The sequence below is a fragment of the Garra rufa genome, chromosome 2, assembly GCF_049309525.1.
Source record: "Garra rufa chromosome 2, GarRuf1.0, whole genome shotgun sequence".
In the NCBI taxonomy this organism is placed as follows: domain Eukaryota; kingdom Metazoa; phylum Chordata; class Actinopteri; order Cypriniformes; family Cyprinidae; genus Garra; species Garra rufa.
The window spans coordinates 69,148,205-69,170,850 of NC_133362.1; the positions used below are offsets into that span (position 1 = coordinate 69,148,205).

The 22,646-nt window shown below is 36.2% G+C and overlaps 1 protein-coding gene and 1 long non-coding RNA gene across 3 annotated transcripts in view; one reads left to right on the plus strand and one right to left on the minus strand.

Annotated features, from left to right (window-relative positions):
• The window catches only part of LOC141326066 (uncharacterized), a 230,622-nt gene that overhangs the window by 149,119 nt on the left and 58,857 nt on the right, over positions 1 to 22,646 (plus strand). The window contains exon 7 of the mRNA XM_073834766.1: positions 19,699 to 19,908. Coding sequence (XP_073690867.1) covers positions 19,699 to 19,908 — 210 coding nt within the window. The remainder of the gene's footprint in view (positions 1 to 19,698; positions 19,909 to 22,646) is intronic.
• Positions 4,438 to 5,495, minus strand: LOC141325706 (uncharacterized). Of its 2 annotated transcripts, XR_012353819.1 has the most exons (4): positions 5,360 to 5,495; positions 4,998 to 5,091; positions 4,847 to 4,880; positions 4,438 to 4,687 (listed from the first exon to the last, which is right to left on the minus strand). It is a non-coding gene; the product is annotated as an uncharacterized lncRNA (long non-coding RNA). The 2 variants fall into 2 exon arrangements; XR_012353820.1 differs by lacking the exon at positions 4,998 to 5,091.

Consider the following 22,646-nt stretch of genomic DNA (forward strand, 5'->3'; position numbering starts at 1 on the left):
TTTTAACTTACCAATAGTGAATTAGCTATCCGGGTTCTGACACCTAGCAGATTTGGCTTTTTCTTTTGGCATGTTTCATGGGTAAAAAAGAAACAAAATGCACAGTTTGGGGCACTCTACAACATAGGCAAATTTACACAATTTACTTTCCCGCTATGTCTTTCCAAACCCATAAGGCATTAGTTTATCTTCAAAGTGACACAACTGAGGATATGGATGTTCAATTAAGGATGGATGAGAGATGAATGGCAAAGAAGGTAACTACTGTGAAACACAGAATTATATATTTATTGTAATTGAAAAACAGTTACCATTGTTTAAAAAAACTATATACAATCCAAACAAAGAAATGGAACACTTTAAGAAAAGAAAACATCAAATATTAAAAAGTGAAGAAAAACTTGTCAACTATTTACATTTTAGAACTTGTAACACACGGCGGATTATGTGTTTCAGGTCATCCACAGAACCAGAGTAAAGGTACTGGGGAAGAACATAGACCACCAGATTTTAGTTTATAGTATATTGCATATATTCAGAAAAGCTGTGCTGTTGATGTGGCAGATGCATTTGTGCATTATGTACCTTCACAGTGGTGTGTGTGGAGAAGTGAAATTCTCCTCGGCCATCTTTGAGGATGCAGGGGTGAAGGTGAGTGATGAGCACCCCGTCTCCAACATATAGGGTCATTAGCGCCACATCCCTCCACAGTCAAACGTGTCAAACCCCTTTTGCCCACACACCAGGTGAAGGTCCAGGATGGGAACGTGAGTTCGGGTCATCCTCACCCCACGCATCTGGAAAAGGAAATTTCAAGTGATTGTAGCATTTCTTAATTATGAATAGGAAAGAATAAAATGAAAAGAATAATAGAAAAAAAATTGAGAATAAAATTAGTGTTTCAAATACAGCAGAGGTATTAATGGTTTTCTTAATCTGTCAGGGGTGTGAAATTAACATACAAAATCACTTGGTAGTGATTGACATTTCGAATAGAATATCTGAATGACATTCATACACATCTATAGAACTATAGTATATAGTTTAATTATAGTAGTAGTTAATTATATATATATATATATATATATATATATATATATATATATATATTTTTTTTTTTTTTTTTTTCTAGGACTAAAACTGCCTCACTTTTGAACTGTGCAGAACTGTAGCTGAATAGTTAGGCCTCCTATGCTATTTTAATGCCAGTCATTATGGTGCTACTTGGAGAGCAAAAATTTTCAAGGTGGTACTTGGTAAAATAAAAATATTGGTAGAAAATAGAAAATTCACTCACTTCTTTGATTTGCCCTTGGAGGCTGAGGTAGCTTCCCCTTGAGAATATGTCCACCTCTTCCCCGGTGACACTTGGTGAAGGTAGACACAAGACAGCTCTGGCGGCATTATGTGCCTCTTCACTGAGGTCCTGGAGTACAGTTTTAAACTTGAGGGGCCGATGAACAAATACATCTGTCCATACGTGTTGGACAAGGTGAAGTACTGGAGGATGTAGCTCACCCCCTCCTCAAACTCAGGGGTGAGCCCTTTTTTTTTATTTAGATACACCGTTGTACCATCACTTAGTGCACTAACTGTTTCGGTTTTCACTTTGTCTAAATCTATTTGTTTCCCTTTAATTGAATAGGTTAGTGCCCTATTGTCACACCTGGTGGCCACGCACTTGCACCTCAAAAAAGCAGGCTGTGAAGTTGGAGTTGCCATTCTGTGGAATAGAGAAAGGTTCTTGTGAGAAAAATTGTCTGAAATAAATATATCAGATTTAAAAAAATAAATAAATAAAGATGTTTCTTATGCTCATCAAGGCTGCATTTATTTGATCAAACATACAGAAAAAAACGGTATCTTTCACGATATAGTTTTTTTATATAGGTAGTTATTCTAGAAAATGTACAAAAGGGCTTTATATAATAAATAAGCTTGAATATTTAAGGAAAGAAAAGGACTTGATCTTATTTGATTATTTTGTATTTTATTTTTAACCTTATAAACACAGTAAACAAAATATGACTTTATATGAACAACAATTCCACTGTATGTCACATTTCACAGCTTGATGTGGACAGAACTTATAGTTATAAACTTTTCTCTAGTACCATCTCACAGATATAAAATATATCTCAAGTAAATAACAGGAAAAGAAAACTTAAATATGAAAATATACATATGTAAACACTTTAAGGAAATATCAAACTGTTTTTTTTTCTTCAAAAATACAAAATATAAACAATTAAAAAATTTTTTATAAATTTTGAAAGTGATCACTTATTGTTGAACAAATGAAGCAAACGTAAAATATTTTGTCAGACTAAATATCGAATCAATTCAAATAAATAAACATTGAAAAATAAAACAAACATAAAATTTGTGGGTGTTTCGTTTTAAGGTGGTGAATTGCTTGTGCTACGCTGCTAGTGAGTAACGTTACATTAGCATGACACAGTTTGCAAATCACCTCTTCCTGCTGGTTGTCTGATTTTGCAAAACCGAACCAAGTCCACACAACAGATGTTGCACCTCTTTTAACGACGAGTTGCTCCTCCTGCTCAGTATTTTCTTTTGAGCCCTCCTTGTCTGTTCTTTCTCCTTTTTCCATGTTTTTACAACCTCCCAGCATGTCCTTCAGTCTTGCATTCAACGGTTTGACCAGTCTCAGCCTCGCGTGATGCACGTGAGTTGGCCACGCCCACTTATTTACATTTCGCGGTTTACTCTATTCAGAGCCATACAGAGAGAGAGTTGCGACAACTCCGTTGACGCCAATGGACCATTTTTTTACAGCAATGGCGGATCGTGGAGACGCTCAATAGTTCCCGGAAGTTCGCGCTAATAATATCAGCGCCATAGAGATGCAGCAGAAGAGACCGCTGTGTAGTGATGGGGAAATGAAGCTTTTCGAAGCACCGAGGCTTTCCCATCAACTGTATCATAAAAAGGTTCGTTACTCGAAGCTTTTCAACATGTTGCACACTAATGACATCTTGTGGACAAAGGTGGAAAAAGTTGCTTTCGCGTCACAGATCTTAAAGCGATTTTTAACAGTTTCATCAAACACATCAATTTGTGCTGTGTCAGAAAAACAGTAATTTTACTCGAATTGATCTGTAAATAAACATTTTAATAAAATGATACAAGTATAAGCATGGTTCATGTAGGCATATATGTTCAAAGTAAATTAAGAATAATTTTGACTAATATTAGTATTAATTAGAAGTGCTTGTGAAGCAAGGATAACTACAAAATGGATATGCACAAAACTACACATGTACACATTTATTCGTATTATGATTTATTCTTGACAAAAAGTGTATGACACTTGATACTTGCACAAGGGGTTCACGTTATTTGAATCAGAATATGAAGCAGTCACGTGGTTGTGCGCGAAAACGAAGCTTCGGACGTCACAGGTCACGTGGTTATGGACAAAACGAATCAAGCTCCGGTACAGTGCTTCACTGTGGCTGCGTCCGAAATCGCCTACTCAATGAGTAGGTACTTAATTTCAATAAGTACTTACTTAACGAGCGCTAAAAGAGTACCTACTCAACAGCCAAATCTCGTTGAGTATGGATGCGTTCCGCCATGTTGACGTTATCACGTGACCTATGACGTTATAACAAGCGCAACATGAAATGATATGAGCGACGGATTTAATTCATCTATCTGTAAACATTTTGATGTTGATGAAATTTGCTTATTTTGGATTGATTGAAGTTTTTATATTTTTAACAATACTAAAATGACTAAAACCCCCAAATTTGTTGTCTTGAATATGTTAATGGGCAAAATTGTGCAAAACTAGCTTAGATCTGATTTGTTTTCCTTTTTCTTGCTGAATTTCTGTCCTTTCATCCCTGAAACTTAAAATAATAATAAATAAATAACAAAAACAAAGGCAATTTTTAATTCATTGCGATTTTATGAATATTCAAATATATTTAATATTTTTTTTCTGTATCTAATCTTGTACTATGTACGCAAACCTTTTATAGTTATGTTTTCTGTCATGATTGTTCTTTGTTAAAGATACTTAAGTCTTTCCCTGAGTTTGTATGGAATTATAAATTCTGAAGTAATAATAATACAAAAATTGGAGCGACAGCGACACCTCATGCCATCAGTAACATGACAACCCTACCCGGTACGCTCTCCTCCATGTTTACAACATCTGCACAAAAGAGACGTCGATCAGTTGCTCAAAGATCTTACCTTTGGAGAAGACTGTTGATTTTACACTCGAAAAATTTAAGTATTACTATTTAGAAATTAAAATAACTTTAGAATGCATTGCTAGCCCACTCCAACACGTACCAACAATAATGATAAATGCTGACTAATAATTAATGATATTTTTAGTTAAACAAGCATAATGTTGTTGTTTTTTTCAATGAAGTAATGAATAAATGCATAGGCTTATGAAAATGTTATATTTTATTTACTGACAACATCAGGAAACATGAATAAATTAGTAAAATAATAAAAGTAACCATGAACATAAATAAATACACATGGAACAAAGCTTTATTAAACATATTGGTCTTCTAGTCTTTTTGATGAAGAGACCGCAGCAACATCTGGTCCAGATGAAACAAAGGGCAGGTGGAGTGATGGAGGGTCTCATTTCCAGGATGCTGCTGTGGATTTCTCCTTTGTCACTGCACACACCAGTCTGCAGACATTTCAGATCATACAAAGATGCACAAATATAATACAAAAACTGTCATTTTAACAGCACAGTGTCATTAGATCTCTGTATTGGAAGTTACAAAATGATCAATCTTTATATTAAGTTTCGGATTTTACTTTTCCCCAAAAATGCTGCAGTCACCTTTCCTTTCAGGTCCTGCTCCACCACAAAACATCTGCAACAAAGGCACAGAAATCAAGAATCAGAAAAGTTCTGTTATAGCTCTATTTGAAATGAATTTGAAGTTCAGTTAGGCCTACTATATGTATATGTGTTTATTTACATTACTTACATTAATGTAAAGCAGTGACAGTGAATTCTCACATAACGTCCATCACTCACTCAGATGTTTTGTGTTTTGTGTTGCTCTAGTCTAGAACATTTTCCTGTCATTTGTTAAATAGACATTTATTAAACGTCTTTAAAATGTATATGTTTTATGTAAATCCGCTTTTAAAGACGTGCGTGTGCTACCTGAAGCTTAATGTTCGCTATACGTCATAAAACATGTTTTAACAGCGAAATCACAAATATACTAACTATAGCATACTGTATAACATCTTGGCACCTTATGCAAATCAACAGTTTACGATAAAGTAGCTCAACAAATATGATTTTTAAGACAGGGAACCGTGTTTTGGTTGTAATACTCACATTTGTAAACACCCTCGCCGTGGTTCTCAATCACGTTCGATGATGACGTTTTGGCCTCCTGTGGACTCCTGGGATTGAAAAGTATCCATCGATGAAGACTTCAGGATCTGGGCTGAAGCAGTAGGACATCCGGGGATTTCTCGCCTACTCTTTTTTGAATACTGAGGTTTCGGACGTACTTCTTTCTTCACGTACTCTTTTTTCCTACTATATAGTAGTTAAGTAGGCATATTCGGACGCACTTTAAGTAGACGTACACCCGAATCTCGCGAGAATTAGTGCATTCGCCTACTAATTCTCGCCTACTCTTTTATAAATACTTAGGATTCGGACATACTTATTTGCTCGCCTACTGCTTTTCCCTACTAAATAGTAGAGAAGTAGGCGATTTCGGACGCAGCCTGTGAGATGTTTCGCTTTTTTGATACAAGCTTCGAAGCTTCGGTGTCAAATGTCACATCACTACCGCTGTGATCAACTTTTAAACGGTAAGACATTTGTAGAACAAAACTGTATACTATCAGCACAGCTAATCAATTTAACTTGTGCATTAAAACAGATTATTATTACATTATTTCTCACTTAATTAGTAGATTTACGGGATGTTATGCATTATGTCCGTGCAGTTTCATCCATCATTGTGTAATTAAGGCTTTTAAACAGGATTTTTGCTGATGGGAGCTACTTAATAGTTCTGAATTTATTGCAATGAATGCTGATTGACCTAAGTGAGAATGAAAATTTTTAAATAGGCGAGCTATTTTCGTTTCAGAATCATGCTAGGCTATATATATATATATACCACTGCTGTATTATAGCAGTAATCACTGTAAACCTGTATGTTATTACTGTTTTTACACTTAAACGTCTTAGCTACTATAGAACTATTGTGTGAAGGATCAGTGATGCCACAGGACTAAATTGTGATGAAGCATCACAAAACCATTTCTCCTGTTATTCTCCTTCTCTATCCTGCTTTCAGAACAAGAACCACCTGAAGTAAAACAGTGCCAGCTCCTAAGTATGATTACATAACATTTTGTCAATGTAATCTATAGATTGCTCCTGCTGACTATATCCAGTTTTTTATGAAGACTTCAGATGACCAGCAGCTGTGAACAGATGACGCCAACACTTGAGAGGACTTCAGATGAAGCAGACTCTAAATAAACATACAAAACTGATAAATTGCCCTTGCACTGTAATCAACATAATCACATCATGCTTTAATCTGTTCATTGTTTCTGATTACGTGACGTTACTTAACTGCATGATTTGTATAGCTTAATTTCAGAACATTTCTGCAATATGGACATTACAGTAAAACAGATACGCCTGTTAACAGAGCTCTTATTTGTAAAGCTGCTAGAAACAATGTGTATACTAAAATGTGCCATACAAATAAATGTAAATTGAACAAAACTTGATGCATAATTTTTTTCTCCTCACCAGATCAGTAGAGTAACCATACATTCACTCTGCTTCATGTAACTGGTGCACTCCCACTGTAATGGAGACTGTTCAAGGACAACTTGGTTTGTAATTTATTATAAATGTCTAAATTGATTTCTGTAAATATGTGCATAACAAAACTCAACATACATAAAATATATGATTTAATGTGTAAAATTTTTTTTATTTTTTTTTTCAATTTGAATATACTACAAATACATTTTTAGATATTAATAATTGAGGGGTGCACAAGAATCAAAAACCTTAATCAAGATTCATTTTCACTTAATCTTAAAATATCTTTACTTATTTGGAATTAATTTAAAAAAGACAACAAACTTAACACTTACAATGAGATTAGTCAAACGACAATAAACATTAAGATGTGATTGCACTTGATTAACATACAAGCTGAAAGAAACGCACATATAGAAATAATTGTATTTAACGTTATATATAAAGGCTGAATTACTTGGTAAAAGACCACGATGTTGTTTACATAGCAAACACGGACTTTTACCATGGTAACTTCAGCCTTAAATATGTTAACAAGGCAGGTACGGATCGCTAACCACATTAATCCTCAAATATTAGCGGTTTTTATCTTTTAAAACAACACTATTACAACTACTATTTTATAAATAATGTCAATAAATCATTTTTTTGTCAACTAAATACCAAAAATTGCTGTTCTGTCCCTCTAACTCATTGTATTCCAATTGCCCGCTATGAACTTCCTGGAACTATTTGAGGGCTGCGTGTATCACGTGACGATCGAGCGTTTTGGACTTCCGTTGTCGCAACTCTCTCTCTGTATGGCTCTGACTCTATTCACAGAGCCATATAGAGAGTTGCGACACGCTTTGATCTCACCGCCGCGCGGTCACGTGGTTCATGGAACTCTCAATAGTTCCAAACAGCTCTGCGCTGTCAATGTGTTTGAATGGGTTTAAGTGGATAGACAGCAATTGAACTATGTTTGCAGCAATTTCGAGTAAGTATTAACACATAATGTTCATTGATTGTGTATTGATAACTTCTCTGAATACGCTTTACAATCGCATTTTATTCTGGGGAGTGATAAAGAGACATAATTAATATGTTCTCATTCTCTTTGGCAGTCAAATGTGACTTTAGTACCTTAAGTGTAACTTTTATTCAATTAAATAATTGTAATATATAGTTCAGTTCTATTTAGTAAATATTTTGAGGAGGTTTTTTTTTTGTACTAAATAATATGTGCAATAATGTTCCTGACCATTTCAATTTTAAAAGATTACTTTTTCTTATATAAACTGTAATTTATATTACAGTTATGCTGCGTCCGAAATCGCATACTACCAAAGACTATAGAATACCAAAGACATGTCACTTGTGTAGTTTTGAATGGGGAAAAATGCAACGGTCATCATGGCCGCGAAGCTCCGCCTTCTTAGTGAAAGAGCCAATCGTTGATTAGTAAAGTCAGCGCGTCACTGCAGCTGCCGTGAGAAGTTGCGGTTGCTATAGAAACAGTCGGCGCTCTAAGACGTGCGTTCAATACTGCGCATGCGCACTGGCTCATCTAGCCGGAAAAATAAGCGTTTTTTTAACGCTATCAAAGCACAAGGAACTATATTTATGAGGCAGTTCTTGTTGGATTTCTTTGGAGATTTCAAATATGAAATTTAATCGTAAGCTTGGTGAACAGTTTTGGAGAATTTGATGTTTCCCCATTCAAAGAGATAGGAGCTGCACTTGAATGCCCGAGAGGCGTTTCAAAGATGGCCGCCGAGTGACATGACTTGTCTTAAAAGGACTTTGATACTACTTAAGAAGGTACTACATTTAAATTTAAACGTACTACCCAACCGTTAAAACAGTACGTTCTATATAGTATGAATGTGGGTAGTATGAATGGAATTCGGACATACTACATCCGCCATATTGATGTTGTCACGTGTCATGCGTCGTCACAACAGCGCGAAAATTTAAAGAGACCGCTCCACTGCACGAACACTGGCACCGGCAATGTTCTGCGTTTTAACGTTGATTGGACAGACAGCTCAGAGAAGGCGTCTGTCTGCTTGCAGATCATGTCTTTGTAGACAGCTTCTAGATTATTTATCAAATAACGTAACTATAATTACTTATTTAGCTAGCAAATTTTACCTCAGAATAAAAAAACACCTCTGTGAACACCAAAGTAATTGACAGACAAAGTTATTTATTGTTATGAATGAATACACAGGACAAAAAACAAGACTCAATGAATAAATTTGAATATATACACACTCTATATAAGTGTGTATATATATAAGTGTGTATATATTCGTTTAAATTTATTAATTGAGTCTTGTTGCTTCAATGTGTGTGTATTTATATGAATACAATATATACATAGTTAAAATGAATATATTATACATGGATACACAAATAATATATACATATTCTTAAAAAAACAAAGATGGTGAGCTGTGTGTGTGTGTGTGTGTGTGAGTGTATATAAATAAATGTATAAATACAATATATACATAGATAAAATGAATATATTATGAATAGATACACAAATAATATATACATATTCTAAAAAAAAAACTATATACACATTTACAGACAGTGAGCCCTACAACCTACTGCCGCCTGAATGCAGCTGTGCCAGTTCTTCAGTTTTATTTTCAAGATGGATCTGACCTTCGTTCCAGCCTGCGGCTTTTCGGTCCACGTCCTTCATCGTTGCCTTGAGGTCAGATTTTGACCATGGCTGGGAAACTGATATTGAGGGGCTTGTGTTTCTGTACTGGCTGGCCCACGCAGCATCATATAAGAGTGGTGTCAATGGCTTTTGACATCCCAAAGTCCACGGTGCATGACATTGTGCACAAAATTAGCAGGGCAGTCACCTGTAATTTGAAGTGGGTGATCACTTTCCCGACCCTGGATGATCTGGAGGAAGTGGGGGCAGGTTTTGCCCACCTGGCTGGGTCTCCAGCTTTCTGCACAGTAGCTGGTGCAATAGACGGCTGCCACATCCGGATCAAAGCACCAGCAGGTGACGCCCCATGCTATTTTAATAGGAAGCTGTTTCTTTCTGTACAGCTGCAGGCCATCACCGACCACAAGGGGAAGTTCATTGATATCTTTGTTGGGTATCCTGGGTCGGTGCATGATGCCAGGGTACTTAAGAACAGCCCTGTTTACACTGGCACTTACACTTATATCCACCTGCAGGGAAATGCATCCTCGGAGATGGTGGGTATCCCTGTTTGAGCGAGCCCATCTGCCTCATCACCCCGTACAGAGAGCCTGTCCAGAATCCTGTTCAGGCTCGCTTCAATGTCAAGCATGCTCGAGCACGCAACATAGTTGAAAGAGCCTTCGGGATGCTGAAGACACGCTGGAGGTCCATCTTTTTCAAGGCCCTGGAAGCGAGCCCTGCATTTGTGCCAGAAGTTGTTGCTTGCTGTGCAGTGCTCCACAACCTCTGTCTTCAGAACGGGGACATTGTTGATGCAGATGTGGAGGATCCTGCCGATGACCCCCCTGAACCCCAAAACACAGAAGCCAGCGCAGGAGAGGATGTGCGGGACAATCTGGCTGCAGCTGTGTCCGCATCAGACAATTGTGTGCCTGCTCTTCATGAGCATGACTACCTGTAAGACAATTTAACAGGTTAAGACTTTGCAAATCAGTTCTTGTTCTCAGATTGACATTGTTTAAGCTTGTCTACGTTAGCTAGTTAATATGTAAATAGTTAGGTGTGTGTGGGTGGGCACAGCCCACAGGGTGTTGTGATGCTAAAAAAATGCAGTATTAGTTAGAGAGAGGTGGAAGTGCATAACATCTGTGTGCATCCCTCTTGATTACTGCTCACTGGCACTGTGATGAAAAAGCAGTTTTTTCAGGGTTTCTGACGGTTCTATGAAAGTAAATTTATGAAAAGATAAAGGCAATATAACTAATCAGTGCTTAGGATGCTAAATTATGATACATTTACATTTAATCATTTAGCGGACGCTTTTATCCAAAGCGACTTACAAATGAGGACAATGGAAGCAATCAAAATCAACAAAAGAACAATGCTATGTGAGCTCTGACAAGCCTCAGATTAGATTAATGCAGTATACGTATCAAGGATTTTTTAGATTATACAGTAAATTTAAAAAAAAAAGATAGAAAAAGAATAGAGCAAGAAATTTTTTTGTTAATTGTAAAATAAACAGAAAAAATAGAAAATATAAAAAAGTTTGTTAAAAAAATACAAGTAGCCTTGTTCTCTGTGAAATTGAACAAAATGAAGTTCATGATTAAAACAAGGACAAATATCTGCCTGTGAGCTCAGAAATATTTTTACTTAATTCAAATGGAAAAATAATTTTCATACCTCATTGACACAAATAGTCTTGTTTTGAGCATAAACAAGACAATTTCTTCATTTTGCATCTTAAATTTATCTTTATGTAATATCTATATTTAGTATTTGTATTGGAACAAAAACTCTGGAAGACATTAATTTTTGGCAGAGCATGTACATTATTGCATTGATAAATTTAAGGCTTTCTGCGGCATAAAATTGTGGAATGACGAATCAGACTATTTAAGACCTAAAAAACACTATTCCTCTGCCAGTGCACAGCCTCTCCATCACCAAGACTCCTGTCGGGCCTCCTCGTGGCTGCACATGGTAACTGGGGATAGTCCCAGGCTAATCGACAGGGGATCTCGGAGCTGCAGTGGTCCCTAGAGGTGACACCCACCAACCACTGTCACACTGCCTAAGGCTGTGTGTGTGTAAATTTGTATAACAATTCTTTGAAATTCTAGCTACATATCATGAATGCCACTTGTGGGTTATTTTCATATTTAAGCTTAATTTTATAAATTACTTTATTCTGGGGTAAAAAAGTGAAGCCCTATAAATCAGTATAGTGAGATTAGGAGATGATATTACTACATGTTAACCTCAAAAGTCTTGTATGTGAACGTTACCTGTCTGAAGACACTGAAGTTAATTTTACTAGCACCCATTATAAAAATGTTTGAAGAAATTTCCATTTGGTCTCGACTTTTAAACTCTATATACTACATGATGCAAAAATGTTTTGACCTAATCTTTGTGATCACATTCATGTAGAAGTTATATTTAAAACACAATTAAAATGAATACTTTTTAAAGCTGTCTGGTCTGGGTTTTCTCTACAGTACGACACTCATTTTGCTTTAAAAAGCAGCTGGAAACTACCACAAAATTAGTGTGCACATAAGTGCTTTAAAAATGTTGTTACTCAATGCCACATTTTATTAATTGCACTTTACAAATGACAAAATCCAGCTACCGTAAATCCCTGGAAACTAACTCTGCATTAAAACTTGATAACCAGTATGTAACATTGAAAAACCAAATGGAAAGAAAGTATAGTTTTTATTAATATTCTTTATTTTTTTGCAAATAGCTCTAAAAGCTGAAGAAATCTCTCCTCTCTCTCCTTTGTCTCCCTGTCTCGTCTTTCTTCTCTCTCTCTCATTTCTCGGTCTCTTCTTTCTTCTCTTTCCCTGGCCTCTTGTTCTTGTCTCTCCTCGTGCTCTCGTCTCTCTCTTTCTCTTCTTTCCTCCCTTTCCATCATCTCTCTCCATCGCCTCTCCTCCCTTTCTACTGCTTCCATTTCCCTTTCCGCCTCCCTCTCCTCCATCTCGTACTTAACCTCCTGTATGTCCTTCCTCTTCCTCCCTGCTCTTTCAGCTGTTGACCTCACAGAGGATGGTGAGGTTACAGCAACATCTGATCCGGCAATAAGGGTGGGTGGTGTGATGGATGGTCTGCCCCCTGTTGCCTCATCCAGGACAGCATACCATTTCCAAGATGCTGCTGTAACCTCACCATCCTCGGTGCTCACACCAGTCTGTGGACATTTAAGATCCTACAAAAATTGTAAAAGGAAAATACCAAGAACAATTATATTCAATAGATTATTATAACATTAACAACATTAGCATTATCAAATCATGAAAAAACTCAGATTTTGGTTGAACCATTTTTTTTTTAATTCTTACTTTGTATTTTTGTTTTAGGTTTTCCCACTTTCTTTTAACTTGGGCCGCAGACATTTTCCCATCTAGCATCTGCTCTGTCACAAAAACTCTGTCACAATAAATGCACAGAAATCAAGCGTAAAAATAATGCAGTAAAACCTTTGCTTGAAGTGTAAGTGTGTACTACATTCAGTGTCAACAGCACCTAAATAAAAGTACATTTTACATACTTTGTTTACTTACTCAAAACCTTTAATGGCAGCATTTCTCTTTCCAGTGAAGAGGGCTTCATTAGCCACTCTCCACTGAATAAGTAGCCGAGTGTGTTCATCAGTCCCTCTAATGTCAAAACAGTAATCATTAGTCAAGATCAATCCATTATTGCTAATTTACATTGACAAGCTGAAGCATAAAGTTACTTATTACTAGCTTGATATGCAGCCAACAAAATATCAACAAAAAATTAACACTAGTATAAGAGGAAACAAATAGTTTTAATTCGTTTAATTTTCTAATATCATTAAACTGCTTAACAACGAATGTCTCCGTTTAAAAAAGCTGTGTTAACAAGCTGATGTACAAAACAACTTACAGCCGATTCAAGAAATCACCTCATCGATTTACAATGTTTGAACTTTCAATAAGTCATCCGTTAATTTAGATTGTGTTAAACAAGTGTAATTTAATCACAATAAACAACGTTTTATCCTGAGGTACTTACACTTGAAAAGAGCCGCGTCTCCACTTTCCGCCATTTTTCGAATATGACGCCTCCTCTCGCGGAGCCTCATGGGATAGGAAAGTGTCCATGGTGTGCGTACTACAGAATTCGGCCGGAAGCAGTAGGTCATCCGGGTACTTCTCGCCTACTGAATTTCGAATACTATGAATTCGGACATACTACTCGCCTCGCGTACTGCTTTTCGCGTACTATATAGTAGGGTAGTATGCGATTTCGGACGCAGCCAGTGTTTTTGTGTCTGCGTTGTGTCACATGACAAGCTTGACGCGTCACCATGGAAACAATAAGGACGAACATTCTAAAGTAACGGTCGCTTAAAAAAAACTCACTCTCGGGGGTCTGCTAGAATATTTTAAACTCACCACTGAAAAGGTTAAAACTCACACAAGCTCTTTGATGTTGCAAATTTGCAAGTTGATCCTTTTGCGGCGCATATGTACACAGGACAGAGAATGTAAATCTCACCTCTAGAAAAACCACAAAGCATCCCTCTATCCAGATGCACCTGGAGGAACAGTGAGCGTTATTCCCAATCAAGATAAAACAGTGTTATACTATGCTCTTGTTCTCCCAGGAGCAGATTCAAACAAACCTGCACTTCCAGTTACAAAGCTGCTGACAAATGAACACAATGTGCTAAATGTGCTGCTGAAATTTGTGCAATGTCAGCAAATTGACCTCTGTTGTCCAAGTACATCACATCAAGACAGATTTTAGTCGGGCACTGATCCAAAGTGTCCTCGTATCATTCAACAAAGAAAATGTTAAATGTAAGTGGAAAGGGCTTGTCATTTCAGACTTCCCAAAACTGACTTTAATTTACAACAGCATGTCACCTAGCAGTAATTATTATTAGTAGTATGCTAAATACATGGCAGCAAAAAAAAAAGCACCAAAAAAGATGGACGCAGGTATGAATATTAATCAATACAATTAAGCTTAGTTCCTGGAGGGCCACAGTCCTGCACAGTTGAGCTCCAACAAGCTCCAGCTAACACCTGCTTGGAAGATTCTAGGGGTGCTTCTCACAATACACAAATTCATGCTTCATTATTTCCTCCATTCCTCTTGATTGAACCCCAATTGAATCATCGTGTAGGACATCTCAGTTCTCTAATTTCACTGTGAGGAGGTGAGGAACGATTATTGAGGAGGCTTCCAGAGGGTTATTTGCACAAAAGTAAAATTAGGTTAGGGGGAAAAACAAAAAGGCAGAGATTTGCATAGTTTGATCAGAAATATCTTGGCTTAGTCCATTGCACATTTGCTGAGTCAGGAAGAGAACGTGCAGCTCTGTCAAGCCAGGTGTAGATAGTTGGTATATGTGCATGTTCACAGCATTCTTAAACAGACCACGAGATTAATAACAGAATCAATGCAAAAATGGATAAAACCTATGCTTTTTTGAAATTTAACATGAGGATTAATTGCAAACCCTTATCCACTTTGAACATCTATTTTGCCTATCTCGTATATCTACTCTTATCTATTATTTATTTATTTTGTCTAGCTAATTTATTTGATCTAATCTATAATCTGATAATTGTATCTATTTTTATCTAATTGTTTATCTCTTTTACTTATACACCCTTCTTACAGAACAAAAATGTCTGGCCAAAAAAGGACCTAGCAGCAAGTAAAGATTAAGAAAAAGAACATCACTGGTTAGTGATTTGATTGCTGAAAAAAAATAAATAATACAAATTAGGTGAACAGAGTATGCTGACATTTTTTGTCCTGACAAAACTATTAATACAAGTTCTGTTGAATATGGCAGAAAGAAGGCACATCTGCAGAAGCAGAGTTCCCTTCTGACGAAAATGAGACTGTGTCACTGAACTCCAGAAGGCTTATAGAGATGCATTTTGCAAATAAAATAATTATATACACAGATGGTTAAAAGAACCCTGAAAATGGACTCACAGGTGCTGCAGTGTATATCCCACAATGTGAGGAAATTATTAAAAAGAGAACAACAGTTATCTCTCAGTTTATACAGTAGAACTTGTAGCCATAGGCTCACAGTGGATAGAACAACGGAATAAAAACAATGTAGTAATTTTATATGATAGTCTCTCTGCTCTCAATAGTATACAATCTGGAAAATCATGCAGACTTAATTTTAAATAAAATATATCAAGCTATATATAGGTTACATAATAAAGGTTTTAATGTATCATTTGTCTGGGTTCCTGCACATGTTGGCGTGAAAGGAAATGAAGAAGTTGATGTATTGGCAAAACAGTCCTTTAAATCACAAACAGTAGACTTGAAAATTGCATTAAGTAAAGCTGAAGTTAAAGCAATAATTAAAGTTCATACACAAAAGGAAATGGCAGGAATATTGGGATATTAATGACACAGGAAGACTGACATCTGTATAACATTCAAAGGGTAGTTGGAGGGGGAAGAGATTTGGGTAGAAACCGAAGGAAAGAAACGGTCATAACCCGTATTAGAATAGGACATACAGGACTCAATAAAACACTTCATATAATAGGTATACATACAAATGGATTATGTATACATTGTAATCAACTTGAATCTGTACAGCATGTGATAGTGGAATGTCATGCATGTGGAAATGAAATTATTAAGGGATGCATGTAAAAAAATATAAAGTCAAATTTCATTTGGAAAATATACTTGGAGTAGCACTTAAGAAAATATATGTACAGTTAATCACATTCCTGAAAGAGACGGATTTGTTTAAGAGAATATAAAGTTTTTTTTATTTTTTTTATGTAGTTTGTCTGCCAATCTCTTGTTCCACACTCCAGTCCAGTTGGTGGCGGTAAAGCACCTATCAGTTGGTTTGCCAACCGCCAGAAACGCTTCAGAAGAAGAAGAAGACGTCACAAGGCTGCGCTATGCTCCTGTTATTCGGCTGAAGAAAGGTGTGTGCTTTTAATCATTCAAACTGTTAAATAAATGTGATCATTATTTTTTTATCATTTATTTGCTTTATGTAGTGATTGTAATTAAGGTTTTGTGCGGATAAAGCTCGTCCACACATTAGTAACAGGAAAAGTGCGTCTCATTTGGCTTCCTGTATCTTGCAGCAGTTTATCATGAACATCAGTTCAGTCACTAGCAATGTGTAATTACAACTTTTAGAATTGTAATTATTGCGAATGTTTCTTTTTTGTTTTTGTTGTGATGAAAAAATTAAAATACAAAAGTAAATTTAAAAATGTGTAATGAATTAAATGTAATATGCTATTAAAAGTTAATCAAAACTGGATGATAAGTTAAAGTTTCCAGTCTTTTAAGTGTCTGTGCACTGACTAATAAACGAGGGCTGATTGACATGTGCTCAGATTTAATTTGTTCTTTTTCTTCTCTTTTTTTATTTCTTAATTATTCTCATCTTAAACAGGACAGTTTCCCATCACAGGAAAAAAAAATCCTCCAGGTGGAGTAATTGTTATAAAGATGGAGTTTATTAAAGAGGAGAGTGAAGGCATGAGGATTGAAGAAACATTCAGAGTCAAAGATACTGAGACACAAACAGGTTGGTTTTCATTCTCAAAGCTGGACTATCCTATGAACTTTCCTGTATATTTTCTTAATTCATTTGTCTTTGGCAGGTGTTTTTCTACTTTGTTTGCCCTCCTGCAGCTTTCTTTTTTGAAAAGGCCATTTTCTACTTTCTAGTGTTCTTTAAAAAAAAAAAAAAAAAAAACAGCATTTAAAGAATTGACTCGTTTAATATTTAAAGGTTAATGTTAACTGCTAGGATTGAGTAACATTTTTCATATGAAACAGTTGTGTGCATGTGGTCAAACTTGCTCTGATGTAATGATGACGTATGCCCAATAAAGTGTTTTATTGTCCGCATCAAATTACATTTACAAAAGTAATGTGATTTTATTTTGTGACAATAAAATGTATACTTAGCACTCTTTTAGAAACAAAAACAAAGTTTTCCGTTAGATTACATTATGTAGCACCATGATATCAAATCGAATTGAATTATTGACATGATAATCGTTACTAGTTTTTCTCAGTTGATTTGGTACATTTCTCAAATCATCCTTGACATTTGCAAAACAGCAAAAGCCAATCTCTTGCTTAAAATCCTTAGTTTATCTCAAAAATAAATATATGTGCCATCAGAATGACAAGTCCTTGTGTCATTGTGTACAGATAAGAGAAATCGGTTAGTCATGTTGTCTGTATAACAGTGTACTCTGTAGGGACGTTCTGATGTAAACTATGGTTAAAGTTTGGATGACCATTAGGTTTTCTGAATTCCTACAACACATATTTTTGAAACCATCACTCATTTTCTCAAAACCTTAAACACAAATACAAATGTTCAAACTAATTTCACAGAGCTTTCACCTGACTCTTCTGGCAAAATCAAACAATCCCTTAAAAAACATTTCACCTGCGATGCAGCGTGGAAAGAATCGCAAAGGAAATGTATAGAAATGTGCTTGACATATTATGACAACTTGTTCAACCACTTTGCATGCAAAGACTTATGCTATGAACCAATGCCTAAATGTTGAGAGGGGTGAGACTATTTAACGGAGACCCATTATAATACATTTTGATCAACATAAGCAATTGATAATGTAGGAAACAGCAGATAATTGTACATAATCATTTGCTTCGATGTAGCAAAGCATTTTCATCTTGTTTAAAGAAATGACAAACTGCTTTTTTGATGTGTACAACGATGTGAAGATTGAACAAGTAGTTTTGAGAATTTCGATTCTGATCTGAACAATGTACCAAAGAAAAACTGTAAATTGAACCGTGAAACCAGTGACGATTCCTACCCCTCCAGTACAGTACGTCATACTCTGATGCCAAATGCTCTTAGCGAGAAAGAAGGCAAACTCACCATAAAAGTAATGCTGGTGTAGACAAAGTTATCATACTAGTGGCAAAACTTGTAAAGAGCATTTATAAGCACCTTAAATACTGAGGCGGCTGATTAACTGCTGTGCGTCCCAGTCCAGCATGAGTCAGGTGAAGCAGTCAGCTGCTTATTTACATGCTTCACTTTCAAATGATAAGCCATATGTGAGGTTGATGAGTGATAGGCCAATGTTTTTATTTCTTGTCCGATATACTGGAATTAGTCACTGCCTTTTTGGTATCCAATTGGCTCAGCATGAGCCAAATTAGAGACAAAAATAATAATAATTTGCTTCTGTTGTTCAAAAATTATTAGCCTAAACTTGACTGCAAATTTGAGCTGTTGGCGCTAGAAGGTTTGAGTTAGAGACTTGAAACTGGCTGTGGTTCGTGTTGAGTTTGTCCTCTATCTGTGTGCCAAATTTCACAATGATCTTGCAAGCGGTTCTACAGGCAGCCATAGACTAGAGTGCAATCTTAATAGTATTTGAGCCATCCTAAGTAAATGAGGACTTAGCAATATTGAGGTTTTCTCAGATTACATGCAACATCTCTTGCAGTTGCTTAGTGGACATAGAATATTGTTTATTTGACAAATGTTTTGATGCCTGTTATTTTGTGCCATTAAACTGGGATTAACTTTGATTTGTCTTTTTCACCTTAGACCTAATGGCACTGAAAGTGGAGAGTGAAGTACTGAATGAAATGGAAGAGAATTATGGTTTCATTAATGGAGAAAAAACCTTTAGTTGTTCACAGACTGAAAAGACTTACTCGATAAAAAGAGCTCTAAAGACAGAAGATAAGCCGTACACATGGCATTTCACACAACCTGGAAACCTTGGTGTCCACATGAGAATTCACACTGGAGAGAAACCTTATGCCTGCCAACAATGTGGAAAGCATTTCAGTCATAAAGGAAGTCTTAAAATACATGTTTTAATGCACACTGGAGAGAAGCCTTTCACCTGCCAACAGTGTGGAAGAAGTTTTAACCGGAAGGGAAACCTTCATTTCCACATGAGAGTTCACACTGGAGAGAGCCTTCTCACCTGCCAACATTGTGGAGTAAGTTTCACTCAAAAAGAAAGCTTTAACAAACACATGAGAATTCACTCTGGAGATCACCCTTTCAAATGTGATCAGTGTGGAATAAGTTTTGATCAACAAGAAAACCTTAAAGTCCACATGAGAACTCACAGAGAAAAATCCTACACCTGCTCTGAGTGTGGAAAGAGTTTCTGTCAAAAACGGCGCTTTGAAGACCACATGAGAATTCATTTTGGAGAGCAACCCTACACATGCCCTCAGTGCGGAAAGGGGTTCAATAATAAACGACGCTTAGAAGAGCACATGAGAGTTCACACTGGAGAGAAGCCTTTCACCTGCCAGCATTGTGGAAGAAGTTTCAACCAAAAAGGAAACCTTAACAGCCACATGAGAGTTCACTCTGGAGAGAAACCATTTATATGTGGTCACTGCGGAAAGAGTTTCAGATATAAAGCATCCCTTAAATGCCACATTGATTTGTCACATGTCAAAGAATGAAAAAGACTTTGTAGGCTGTGCTGGTGACAGTATAAAAGAATAAATTGAGAAGGGGAGGAATTAAAAATTATAGTGCAATTTAAAGTGGAGTTGAAACGAGCAGATGAGATGAGATCAAGTGTGTGAAAGTACTTGAAGATGGAGTATTGGCGGTAATATGTATTAGTAAAGAACAGAGGAATAAAGTGATAACAGTGAAAATTAAGCAAGCAATGATTCTAAGTTGCAATCAAATATGTAATAAAATCTGGGTTTCTGAAGTAATGACTGGGTTCCCATTAAGTATAAATATGAGAATACAGGAGGAGATGTAATAGAAGCCAAATGCTTACAAATGACTACAGAGCATTGAGCTCTTTCTTCCTGTCAGTTTGTCTCTCATGTTTATCTTAAGACTAAGCCATGCCATCTTGCCAACATGGGTCATTTTTCATCAGGAAGGTTTAGTAAAGTATCACCACATCAGAGAAACTCATGCTGCACCAGAGCTACATGACTGAATGACTAAATAACCTCTGCTCCTGCAATTTGTATAAGGACGGCCATGATGTATTCATATTTCAAAAAACTTTTTTTATAAAGAGAATAAACCGGTTTTATAAGTGAAGCTGGGAAAGCTGTTTTTAAATTGTATTCATTATCTGCTGAGATCTTCATATATTTAATAGTCGTATATTTTTGCAGTTAATTTAAGTGTTACTTTTAACACTAAGTAGTACAGATTACATAAACAGTAATGTTCATTTTATCAAGCTATCCAAATGGCGGATTGTGGCTTGGTTTTACTTGGACCATGAGACAATGGAGGCACCATTTTATCATTTCTAGATGAATTGAGTAGCACGTGAAAACAATGAAGCAGTTCACACCACAAGTGCTCATGGTCAGTATTGTACTGATCTATCAGCGTTACATTCTCTAGTATTTTAATCTAGAGCCAAACATGCTTTATGGAAGCTCTTCCTGTGTGCGTTACTTCTCCATAAAGACACTAAGCACAATACATTGATTATAGTGAGGTAAACTAGAATACGATTGAATACATTAAGTCACATATGTTTTCCAATCAATCATTTTATACAATATGATGAATAGTTCTTATTTCTAAAGTAGAATACAGTGATTCAGATATTGTCTAAGAGTTAAAGAATTTCTAACCAGACATCAAGTGGTATGATGGGGTGATGTGTTTTCAACCATTTTTTTCATTGGCTAAATGGGGATTTTGCTACCTTGAAATGTATACTTTTGGCTTTAAAAACTCCTTTGTCTCTTTGCTCACAGTCAGCTGTGTGTAAACCAGATCATTTTCTGCAGAAAATTAAAGCAAGTGAAAGACAACTTCTGTTTGGCTTTTCATTCTCAGTCTTCACAATTATTTTATTACTTTAATAAGAAAATCTAAAACACTGCAATCGGCAGCAACATTCCCTTCATATTACTGATAAAAAACATTTTTAAAATTTAAATTCAATTAATATTTGATTGTTAAAAATGCAAGTGCAATTATTGTCACCAAAGCTAACCCACCCAGCACCAGACATCGTTTGGTCTTTTTTTGGGCTAAATCATGTTGGCCTGTCATTGACTACTTTAATCTAAAATTGACATTAAAAATTAGTCATGATTTGGTTCATCGGATTTAGTCCAAATGTAGCTTAAAAATTGATGTTGAAAATTGGTCTTTGTTAGGTCCGTCTGATTTTTGTCCAAACTTATATTTTAAAGACGTAATTTGGATGTCGTTTTTTTTTGTGCTAAATCAAGTTAGCCTGTAATTGACTTCTTTTAGCCCATAAATTAATGTAATAATAAATTAATTCCAGTGCCCGGCTCAGGCCACACTTGGCCCAAACTCCCCCGTCGCAAACTCTGCCATTTGGCCCTACGTCAATGTAAACAAATTTCTGGTCCACAACCTACTAAAGCCATTAGAGCAATTGAATTGAAGCTTTTGTAATTGTAGTAATGGGACCCTGAATTTGGAGGAGGATGGATGCTGACATGCTTGCCATCTTAGGCATCGATGCAATGTATTTAGTTCCACCTCTCCTCAAATCTGGTGGAGATAAGTTTTCCACTCCTCTTCTGTGGATGGTACTTTAAGGTAATCTAGCTGTAATGCCTTTTAAAGAGCCTCACAGGTTTCAACTACAATCCTGGAAATACTGTGCCTACTAACCCGAAATGTGTATTCGAGAGAGGAGAAAGTCTGTCCTGTGGCCAAGTACCTCAGCGTTACTCCTCACTGTGTCTTGCCTTTTTAATGAAATTGTCCTCAAATTCTGAACTTGTTCCTTGACATGATATTGTATATATGTTTGTGCCATCAGATAGGGCAGTAACGGTTTTCAAATAAAATTATTCTATTTTTATTTTGTCCCCCTCGTAATGATATGAGGTGGCTTTTTTAGTGGACCTATTTGCAACACACTTGCAATGAATCGGTGCTGGCTGTGTCTATTTCCGTGTGTGAGTGTGGTTGCCAGCTATGGGGTTAGTCAGACGGCAATTCTTCCAGTTATCTTCTATCCTAAAACAACAAAACGAAAACAATGCAGTAGTATTATTTTTTTCATTTCTAGGACTATAGTTTTTCCATTGAAAAATAATTTGTAAAGACTGTTGAGACTGTTGGATTTAGACCAGGCGTAAATTTAGTGT